General features: G+C 40.7%; 1 protein-coding gene across 2 annotated transcripts in view; it reads left to right on the top strand.

The window, feature by feature from the left end:
• The first annotated feature begins 205 nt into the window (after positions 1-205).
• The window catches only part of LOC130923395 (bcl-2-like protein 11), a 29804-nt gene continuing 18108 nt past the window's right edge, over positions 206-11901 (top strand). Inside the window, exons 1-3 of one of the 2 annotated variants that reach the window (XR_009064700.1) lie at positions 206-465; positions 1646-1953; positions 6910-11132. Coding sequence is in view for 1 of the 2 variants with exons in the window: in XM_057849073.1 (XP_057705056.1) it covers positions 458-465; positions 1646-1953; positions 6910-7034 (441 nt within the window). In the remaining variant the exon portion in view is untranslated. The remainder of the gene's footprint in view (positions 466-1645; positions 1954-6909; positions 11133-11901) is intronic. The other variant, XM_057849073.1, reaches the window with a different exon arrangement.

Genomic DNA, 11901 nt, shown 5'->3' with positions numbered 1-11901 from the left:
CTCTTTGAATTCATGTAACTTCTAATATTTCTTGACAAAAAGCCCCTCAAAACCAAGCACAGTACTGTATTCCACTAACTCATTTCAATCTTACCCATTATCTCCAGCAGAGGGCGACAAAGTTCGAGAGGATGCGTCCCCCGATGCTCCGCCTAAACCCGGCGAGGGCATAAAAGGGGGCTGCTAGTCTGAGTGAACCGCTCATTGAGACTGACAGCCGGCCAGAGAAGACCTAACAGAACACAGGAAGGAAATCTCAAACAAAGACGCGCTGCTGGACTTAAGTTTTTTTTTTTTCTTCTCTTACCTCTTCTTTCCACCAAAGCGGATTGTTTCCTTGAACGCAACTTGAAGGATTTATCTGAAATTTTTTCCCTTTCACTGGAACTATTTTAGTCACGGGCGCTTTCATTATTCATTTCAACATTAATTTCCGTCGTCATGTGTCATCTCTGACATGCACAGGTGAGTCCGAAGCGAGGCGGATCCGCCACGGCGGATCCGGGGATCGGATCCGCCGTGGTACTTATACTTTGCTGTAAGTTACATAAAGTGAGCACAAAGTCACGCCGGCGAGTCAGCTGGCACATTTACTTCAATTAATTAAATAATCCCTAAACAGATTTGAAAATTAATCCGATTTATTCAGTTTATGTGCGACTACTAAAACAAAAATATTAATTTCAAATATATATATATATTGTGACACTTGAAGGTTGCGTTCAAGATTGCGTCTAAATGCATTAAAAATATATTTACACATCTTTTAAACAGTTTTCAAAGCGTCTCATCTTTCATAGTCACGGGGTTCACCACGGCACCCCTCCTCCACTCGTGATATTTTTTCACGGGTGACGTCATTGATCAGCGCAGACTGGTTCACCTGCATGTTTTTCGGCGTGGATGATAAAAACACGACAAAGTAACATGGGTTAAGGCGTAGTGCAGGCGCTTCCCTGCTGGGGGCGCGCACGATGTAATAATACTGTCATGTAGCGTCAATAAAACAGTAATAATAGTGATGAATAGTTCTAATTTGCCGCAAGCCTTTATTATTAGCGCTTCTGTTCATGCGTGAATGTCGTTCAACGCGGCGCAAAATTGTAAAATAACTCCCAATTAATTTCTAATCAAATACGAATTATCCATCGAGGAAGTCGCTTAAGTTTGGATCAACAGGAAGAGATACATTTTTCCCGCATTTCCACTAATACAAAAGTATCTACATGACCTTTCCGTTAATTTGGTTTGCGTCAAAAAGTTGCGAGTCAATAAGTTCCGATGTAAGGGTTAATAAAAGACACTTTTAAAAAAAGTATGGCAGCTGAATATTTTTTTTCTCCCTTGACCATGTTGCCGTGTGACGCAGTTTTAAAGTTTGCTTCCTTTTCATGCGCGAGTCCTGACAAAGTCCTGTAGTAAGAGAGAAAAAAACATCTTTTTAAACTTTGCACCCGCAGTTTCGGACGAGGTGGAGTTTCCGAGTTGAAATTGTGCACGCTGACTGCTATTACGCTCAATTTCCATTCGGCGGTCAGAGTAATCCGATTGAGGGTGAAAAAACACGCCGCAGCGTGGAGGAGAAGAAGCCGCACCGCAGTCGTGTGATTGAGTTGACGGTGCCCGTTGCGTTCAACCTCCGCAGAGTCCATGTAACCGGCGAACTGAGCGAGAGCCCCACAGAGCAGCGGGGCTCCGACGTCTGCTCGCCCGACACCAACAGAGGCGGCGGGGGAGAAGGAGGAGCAGCCGGAGGGGGCGCGCCGCGCTCACCGTCCCACCGCGTCGCACCCCTCGACACCTCGTACCGGCGCTCGTCCAGCGGATACTACTCCATCGACTCGCTGCCGGCCTCGCCGCGGCCCGTCGCGTCCACGCAGACGCCGAGTTTGCCGGCGCAGGCGGTGCTGCACGCTCAGGCGCGCTTGGCCGAGGAGGAGCTCGACTCGCCATGTGAGTGAACAAGCATGTGTGTGTAAACCAGCAGTATGCAACTTGCGGCCTGCGGGCCAGCAGCGAATGGTGAAAATATAGTGGAACAGTGACGTTGAAAAAAATTGGAATAAATTAGGGGTGTCAAACGATTCAAATTTGTAATCGAGTTCATTACAGCTTTAAAAATAATTAATCGTTAATCACAATTCAAACCATCTAGAAAATATGCCATATTTTTCTGTAAATTATTGTTGGAATGAAAAGATAAGACAAGACGGATATATACATTCAACATACGGTACATAAGTACTGTATTTGTTTATTATAACAATAAATCAACAAGATGGCATTAACATTATTAACATTCTGTTAAAGCGATCCATGGATAGAAAGACTTGTAGTTCTTAAAAGATAAATGTTAGTACAAGTTATAGAAATTTTATATTAAAACCCCTCTTAATGTTTTCGTTTGAATATCATTTGTAATTTGTTGCGAGCCCTTTCCTTTCGTTTTCTGAGCCCCTTGCATTCGTGTTGCAAGCCATTTGTATTTGTGTTGCGAGCCATTTGCGATCTTGTTGCTAGCCCTTTGCATTTGTGTTGCAAACCATTTGCATTGGTGTTGCGGGCAATTGGAGTTCATGTACAGTGATCCCTCGCTACTTTGCGTTTCAAACTTCGCACCCTGAGTCCATCGCGGATTTTTTTTCAATTGAAAAAAAAAAAAAAAGTCATCCTCACTCTCGCTTCCTCCCTCTCTCCCTTTTCCTGGTCTTTGTTCCCCAGGCAGGCAGTGCACGTGCACTGGAGTTGCTTATTACAGTTAACGATGTTGACAGATGTTTGTGTTTGATCTTGCTATTTGCATTTGCTTTGCAAGCCCTTTGCATTGGTGTTGCGGGCAATTGGGGATCGTGTTGTGGCTATCTGCAAATGTGTTGCAAGCTTTTTGCAGTCATTTTGTGAGCCCTTTGCATTTGTGTTGCGAACCATTTGCTTTCCTGTTGTGGACAATTGGAGTAAATGTAGTCATTATTGGGGTTCATATTGTCGCTATTTGCAGTTGTGCTGTGGCCAATTTGCATTCGCTTTGCAAGCCCTTTGCATCCGTGTTGCGGGCAATTGCGTTTTGTGTTGCGGTTGAAGGAATCTAACCTTTTAGCCAGACCGCTGGAATCGCGCCAGCCAAACTGCCGGCGCAGATCACACGAGCCGGGCCGGTGGGATCCCGGCAATCCGGCCAGAAGGGCAAACCCCGCGCGTTCACCTTAGTCTTAACTAGAGATCCCGATCGATCGGGTCCGATCACGTCATTTTCAAAGTATCGGAATTGGCAAAAAATATCGGCCCATGCCTTTTTTTAATATATATTTTTTAATTAAATCGTTTTCTAATTGTATTTAACATTACAGACATAATATGTTACACTTATCCAGAGTCTTTAGTTTAGGCTTAAGGTAGGGTTATCAAATTTATCCCGATAACGGCGGTAATTAATTTTTTAAAAAAATGTATCACGTTAAAATATTTAACGCAATTAATGCATGCGCTACACGACCCACTCGCGCATTGTCGCGCTGAATCTGTTATGGTGCCGTTTTACCTATATAGAGAGATAAAAAGCAGCGTAAAATGAGTAGAGTGAATTTTGGCAGCCTTTGGAGCCTTCTTTAAGTGGCTAAAGCCTTACAATCCCTCTCCCTACGATAAGAAATATCATGGGAAGCAATTTGGGGAACAAGGTAGCAATTGATCTTTTTTCACACCTTATGTTATTTCCCAACGCAGAGAAGATATATCAATTGGTAGCACTACGCACAATCATGGTTCCACTTCCCATCATGCATTTGGGCATGGCTACAGTATCATTTACTGAAAGCTCAACAAATACACTAGATGGCAATATTTAGTCACAATATACAAACTCAAGTCTTTCTATCCGTGGATCCCTCTCACAGAAAGAATTAATAATGTCGATGCCATCTTGAGGATTTATTGTCATAATAAACAAATACAGTACTTATGTACTGTATGTTGAATGTATATATTCGTCCAACTTTTATTCATTTTTTTCTTAATGCATTGCCAAAATGTATATGATTGGGAAAAATTATCAGGAATGATTGGAATTGAATCGGGAGCAAAAAAAAGCAATCGGATCAGGAAATATCGGGATCGGCAGATACTCAAACTAAAACGATCGGGATCGGATCGGGAGCAAAAAAACATGATCGGAACAACCCTAGTCTTAACCCTTTGTACTGACTCCATTTTGAAAGGTTTAAAGAAGGCTCACCGAGATCAAGTTGACAATTTATTCGGGGATGAAACAGAAAGGCAAAACAGACACGGACTCAGGCGAGGAGGCAAACTTGTTCCAAGGTCACGATATCAGATTCAACAAAAGGTTCCCGAGAAAAATGACCACGCTTAGTTAAAAATTCATTCTTTTGAAGGCTCTCGCGGGGCGGGCCGTGGGCAGGAAGAAGGGTGTGTTTGGGATTATTGCCTGTTAGTGGATTGGACAGGAGGATTCGGGAGTTACTATTGTCCGGGCAACGAGAGTTGTGGATTTTGCCACCTCAGCGTCAAAGAGGCTCTTGGAGTCTTGTCAGTCGTGTTATCAGTTGGATATCGGGTGTTCTCTGGTGCTCCCTGTGTTGGGACAGAGCGTCCCGCTGGGAGAACTGATTGCGAGAGATTGTGCGTCAATCTTGCTCATGACGCACGCGTTGGGCTTCCGTGATAAGAAGGCGTTGTGTATCTTTTATGCCCTATATTCTGCTTGTTTTCCTTAATCTATGGTATAAATGCTATCTATTTTATATTGGGAGTGTTATATTGGGTGTGTTAGAGTAATACAAACAGTTAGACGGTGCCTACGAGATGAGGTACTATCTCCTTCACGGGCAATTGGGTATCGTTGCAGTTGTGTTGCGAGTCCTTTGAATACGTGTTGCGAGCCATTTGCAATTGTGTTACGGGCAATTGGAGTTCATGTTATCGCTATTGGGGTTCATGTTGAGGCTATTTGCAATCGTGCTGTGCCCATTTGCATTTGTGTTTTTTTTTTCTTTGGTAAAGCATTTGGAATTGGCGTTCGTGTTGTAGCAATTTGCATTCGTGTTTTTTTCTTTTTGCAAAGCATTTAGCCCATGCAGCCACCTCACAAGCTACCGAATTACTGCCAGCTACTGAGTCATCCCTACAATTGCGCATATAAGTGGAGGGTGCTAGTGGAGGGTTAGATGAAAGTGTGGTATGTACGGCCACTTAAACACACTTTAATAATTCCGTGAGTGAGTTTAAGAAAAAATAAGAAGAGAACAGGATTCTCAGCACAAGCACGGATAGTGAGCTTTTCTATTCGTACTCGTAAAAATTATCCAATTATCCATAACGGGTATTCATGTCAACAAGTTATCGGTTCATCCTTAATCTGGATGTGTTCCCTTCACACTCCAAGTGTAATATTTTTGCGCAATGACAAGAGCTACACAAAAAAAAAAGAAAATAAAAAAAGAAGCTAAAAAAAAAGAGCTAATGCAAACAGAACTCAACCAGACATCACAAGGACAGATACTCATTTGGCTCTGTAATGCCCCTTTCCCACTGAAACTAGTGGGTCAACGCGCGTTTTCTCCAAGACGATGCAACCCACTAGCAATCGGCATTTGGCACCTTTCCCATTGACAAAAAAGCTATGTCTTTTTTTTTTGTTTTTTTCACCCGTCTAACCCCCCACCCCTCCGCAACCATGCGTAAGGTTACGTGACGTCACCACGCTAAGATGAACGTCGACAAGTGCGACCGAATTAAAATTCATTAATTCATTCAGTTCAAGGAAGTAAACAATCCAGAGCAACATGGAAGCCTCCTTTCCGTTTGTGTTCAGACAGTTGACTTTTAATAGTAGGATTGTGACATTCTGAAAAGACATGGAACTGGTCAATTGGTCACTAAGTGCCCTGGCAAAGATCTTCTCTACAATGCGATCTGAACCTGGACAACGCGCCTGCCCGGGAAACACGTTCAAATCTGGATATATGGAGGATGGTTGGGGAAAATGGCGGCCGCTGTGTCTGACCACACTCGAAGTTGAAGACATCGAGGATGTGAATGTTTTTGTGGCGCTGCTGGCTGCGATTCTTCTGAGTGCACGCCAGCCTCAACAAGGCCTGTGATGATTTATTATAGGTGAAGAATGATCTAGTGGCATCCAACACTGCCACAACCAAAATGGTAATGACGAAATGGGGTTGCGGACACGGCCTGCCATCGGTCCTCAGCTATTCCCTATCTTCTGGATCGAATCAACTGAATGAACTAACCTCTGAATTATGAACTAATCTACTGGATTTAATCAGCATACGAGCACATCGCTGTGATCGACAAGGACTATTGTGAAAATGAACAATCAAGGGGAGGGTAAAAAAAAAAAAAAAAAAAAGGAAAGAAAAAAAAAAAACCTTGTAATCACTACACAATCTGAAATGTCAAAAATTGTTATTCGATCATTTCTGCGTCCTACTGGGAGCGGGATTCAATAAGCTTCGGCTTCTCCCGTCTGCCCTTTTCTTTTCGGGTTGAATTAAATGTAAACGCACATGAATGCTGTTTGAATGTTTGTTCGGATTTGTCATGCCTGAAAGGAAAATAAATAAATAAAGAAGAAAATATCAAAATTAACAAAAAAGCCGAATTGGAATGCAGCCTTAAGCCTGATTTTTGGGTCAGTACCGGCTCTTTTTCACAAAGCGCTAACTAACGATACAATAAAATAATGCAGTTTCGGTGTGGAAATCTCTGCACTTTTGATTTATCGCGGCACTCCCACCGCGTAATTACCATGTCGTCCCCGCTTTTGATGAATGGCGGCCTCGTGGGGAGACGGTGCTAGCAGAGTTATCATGAGCTAAGTCATAGAGTGCTTTTATGATAATAAAGGTGAAATGTTTGTGGGTTTTCTTTTAGTTGTAGGAAGTTCTGCTGGACCTCCTCCCACCAGGCTCAGAGATTTAGCAGGTGCCATGCAAACCGTGGAGTTTGGACAGCAGCTTCGACGCATCGGAGATGACTACAATGACTACATACTGAGGGTCAGTCTTAAACAACGCTTATGGCACAAGAAATTAATCCATTATCAGGAAATATATTAATTTAAATAATTTTGGAGAGTTTTAAAAAAAAAATTATAAGAAACCAAGAACAAACATTATAAGGTAAAATTGAAAATTGATCATGAAAAACTGATGTCGATATTATCCGATATCATTTTAAAATGCTTGTATCGACCGATATCATCTGGTAGCCAATCATATCGGACAACTCTACTTCAGATGTTAAATAGTATCCAAGCGATTTGCCCCAAAAAATATTTATGTTTAATGGGCAAAATTTCCTATTCATTTCCAATGCCCCCAATTGCCATTCATTTCAATAGCATAAAAACTCCCATTCTTTCCTATTGGTTTCCAACCCAAGTGTCCCAGAATTTACAGGAAATGACACCCAAATCAACAGGAAGTGACCCAGAAATGCCAAATCAACAGGAAGTGACCCACTATGAACAGGAGGTGACCCCGAAATGCCTTAAAATCAACAGACTTGACCCTAATATGCCCTGAAATCACCAAGAAATGACTGTGTAATGCCTCAAAATCAACAGAAAGTGACCCATTATGAACCGGAAGTGAACCTGAATTGGTCTCAAATCAAGTGGCCGACCCCCGAAACCCCCCAATATCAACAAGTGACCCAATATGAACATGAAGTGAACCCGTAATGCCCTAAAATCAACAAGAAGTTGCTCAGAAATGCCAAATCAACAGGAAGTGACCCACTATGAACAGAAAGTGAACCCGAAATGCCTTAAAATCAACAGAAGTGACCGTGCAATGCCTCTAAATCAACAGGAGTGACCCAGTATGTACAGGAAGTGAACATTTTCGGCATATTTTGACATAAGCAGATATTACTTTTGCTATGCAAGTTAGGCAGTTGTTGTAAACATTAGCATTATATAGCATTTGAGCTAGCGGACGTTTGCTATGCAAGTTAGCCAATAGTTTTAAACATTAGCATTATATAGCATTTAAGCTAGCGGACTTTTGCTATGCAAGTTAGCCAATTGTTGTAAACATTAGCATTACATAGCACTGAAGGTAGCCGACTTTTGCCATGCAAGTTAGATAATTGTAAACATTAGCATTTATAGCATTTAAGCTAGCAGACGTTTGCTATGCAAGTTCGCCAATTGTTGTAAACATTAGAATTATATAGCATTTAAGCTAGCGGACTTTTGCGATGCCAGTTAGCCAATTGTTCTAAACATTGGCATTATAGCATTTAAGCTATCGGACATTTGCTATGCAATTTAGCCAATTGTTGTAAACATTAGCATTATATAGCATTTAAACTAGCGGACTTTTACTATGCAAGTTAGCCAATTGTTGATGCTATATAATACTAATGTTTACCAAATGTTTCTGGTCCGTACCAGACTGCTTAAATTTATTTATTTCTGTCGATGTCCCTTTATGAGCTCCGTAGGTTAGTGTGTTTGCTAATGTAAAAAAAAAGTCTTTTGTCTTTGACTTGCCAACCAACAACGCACAGCCGTTGACACCCGGCGGGTGCGCAATGTTCCTCCGAGTTATTTCTGTCTGCTAGCGCTCCCGCTGAAAGACGACACAGTGTGTCACGGCTTCTCCGCGAGTGTATGTGTGTGTGTGTTTTGGCAGGATAATTAGACCTTATGCCTTTGCTCACCGAGAGCCCTTTTACCGCAAGCGAGGCTGAGACATAATGGAGCGACGCTGTCACGGATACCCTCTTCTGACACGCACGGAGCTTTTAATGAAAGGGGTCTGGAAATTGACAGCGATAGACGTCCAATTCAAAATATTTTGCTGAATAAATACTAAAATGGTTTTTCCACTAGTTTATCACAAGTGGACGACCAAACTATTTGAACTTTGAGAGTTGCAGCACGACAGGACGCCAAGGGGCAAAAAAGTTGCACACGCTTTTTGCCCAAAACGTAGGGTTTGTCCAAAATTTGCCCCCCAAAAATACCTATTCATTTTTAATGGGCAAAATTTCCAATTCATTTCCAATGGCCCCATTTGCCATTCATTTTAATAGCACAAAACTTTCACTCCATTCACTCCTATTGGTTTCCAACCCAAGTGACCAAGTATAAACAGGAAATGACCCCCAAATCAACAGGAAGTGACCCAGAAATGCCAAATCAACAGGAACTCACCCTAGAATGGCTTAAAATCAACATGACGTGAACTCCAAATGGCCCCAAATCAACAGGAAGTGACCCCAAAACCGCCCATATCAACAATTGACCCAATATAAACAGGAAGTGAAACCGAAATGCCCCAAAATCAATAGTAAGTGACCCAACATCAACAGAAAATGCTCCCAAATCGCCCCCAAATCAACAGGAAATGACCTAATATCATTAGGAAGTGACCCCCAACCCCACCATATTAACAAGTGACCCAATATGAAAAGGAAGTGACTCCCAAATCAATACTAAGTGACCTAACATCAACAGGAAATTACCCTGACCAGTCCCCAAATCAACAGGAAATGACCCCAACATGCCCCCAAATCAACTGGAAGTGAATTAACATTAACAGGAAGTGACCCCAAAATGACCCAGAACCAACAGGAAGTGACCCCGAAACTCCCTATATCAACAAGTGACCCAATATGAACAGGAAGTGACCCCGAAATGCCTCCAAAACAACAGTAAGTGACCCAACATCAACAGGAAATGACACTGAAATGCCCCCAAATCAACAGGAAGTGACCTCAAAACACCCCATATCAACAAGTGACCCAATACGAACAGGAAGTGACCCTGAAATGCCCCCAATTCAACAGGAAGTGACCTAACATCAACAGAAAATGACCCGGAATGCCCCCAAATCAATAGGGGTTGACCTAACATCAATAGGAAACGACCCCAAAATGCCCCCAAATAAACAGGAAGTTACCTAACATCAACAGGAAGTGACCTCCAGACCACTCATGCCAACCAGTGACCCAATATTGAACAGGAAGTGACCCCGAAATGCCTCCAAATCAACAGGAAGCGACCGAACACCAACAGAAAATGACCCCAGAATGTCCCCCAAATAAATAGGAAGTGACCTAACATCAACAGGAAATTACCCCAAATCAACAGGAAGTGACCCCTAAAACCCCTATATCAACAAGTGACCCAATATAAACAGGAAGTAACCCCAAAATGCCGTCAAATCAATAGGAAGTGACCTAACATCAACCGGAAATTACCCCGAAATGCCCCCAAATCAACAGGAAGTGACCTAACATAAACAGGAAGTGACAACAAAACACCCCATATCAACAAGGTACCCAATATGAACAGGAAGTGAACCTAAAATGCCCAAAAATCAACTGGAAGAGACCTAACATCAACAGTAAATGCCCCCGAAATGCCCATAAATCAACAGGAAGTGACCCGGAAATGCCTCAGAATCAACAGGAAGTGACCTCAAGGGGTTTACCTGCTAACGCAAAGCTAACATCGCAAATGGCATTTTTTGTTGTATGAAATATGTTAAAAAAGCTCTTAAACCTCTTAGTCTTATTTGCATTTTGATGTTGTTGGGTTTTTTTGCCAAAAGAAGAGGAAACAAGCCTCCGTCTTCCTCTTTTTTCTCATTGTTCCGATCCAACATGTGCGCACGCTTTGAGACTGAATAAATTGTGCTCAAGTTCACGGAGCCATTAAGACGCGTGCGTGCACCTTCTTCTCTTTCTAACTTCCCCAATGCTGTGAATAAGGCTCGAGTCACTTATCACGTTATCGCGTTCTCGCCGACTTCCCGTGCTGCTTTTTCATCTCAGTCGCAACAATCTCAACATGTCGAAATGCATCTTTTAGGCCTGAGTTTACAATTACGGACGATGCTATTTGATATATATTATGAGCAACGGGATATTATGTTTTCCCGCTGATGTATCATATAAATATGATACAAATGTGCTCATTTTGATTTCACCTGTCCTCCTTGTGTGTTGACTAATCCGCTGCCTCTTGTGTCACCCACCTGTGCCTCATTGTCTCGTTATTTAAGTTCCCCATGTGCTGTTTTTGTTGCGTCATTGTCGATTTCAGCGTCCAAGCCCTTGTGTCCTTATACTCTGCCTTAGTAAGTTTTGATACCTTTCATTTTTATTTTGTTAAAGTAAAATGTTAACATAAAAAAAAAACATGAACCACTTGATGCCTGAATTTCAATTTAACAGCTATACATGAAGCATTGGAGGAAGACATAAATACATAAAAATAATAAAAATAAAATACTAAATAGAGAAAATTATAATTAACAAAAAAATCTAAAAATGAGAATCATAAATTTTTTAAAAGTATTATTATAATGAATGACTCCAGCACCTCCGTTACCCTCCTGAGGATAAGCGGCTTAATGAATGAATAAATAATAAAATAGTAAAGATATCAAAAATATTAAAAAAAAAAAAAAAAAAAAAAAAACGTTATTATAATCTGATTTATTAAATGATATCAAATATAACGATTATCATTGAATAAATATGATACAAAAAATAATTTTCAAAAATTTGGATTAATATTTTGCGACACAGAAATCAATTTATTAATATGTTACACATCATTAAAAAAAAAAATCCTCCCAAAATTATTTTAATTTTATAATGTACAAAATTAATTTTAAAAATACATCTAAAAATGAGGATCATCAAATTTTAAAAATATAAATAATAAAATAATACAAACATATGAAAATATTTAATGAAAAATTAAAATGTTTTTTTGTTATAATTTGTATTAAATAAAATATTTAATTAAGTATTATTTATTAAACATTTTACACTAAAAAAATTCATTTAAAAAATCTGATTAATATACTACAACAATAACAAAAATCAGGAATTAATAAA

This window comes from Corythoichthys intestinalis, chromosome 10 (genome assembly GCF_030265065.1).
Source record: "Corythoichthys intestinalis isolate RoL2023-P3 chromosome 10, ASM3026506v1, whole genome shotgun sequence".
Taxonomy (NCBI): domain Eukaryota; kingdom Metazoa; phylum Chordata; class Actinopteri; order Syngnathiformes; family Syngnathidae; genus Corythoichthys; species Corythoichthys intestinalis.
The sequence above is the reverse complement of the archived record's forward strand: the minus strand, read 5'-3'. Positions and strand labels throughout refer to the sequence as shown.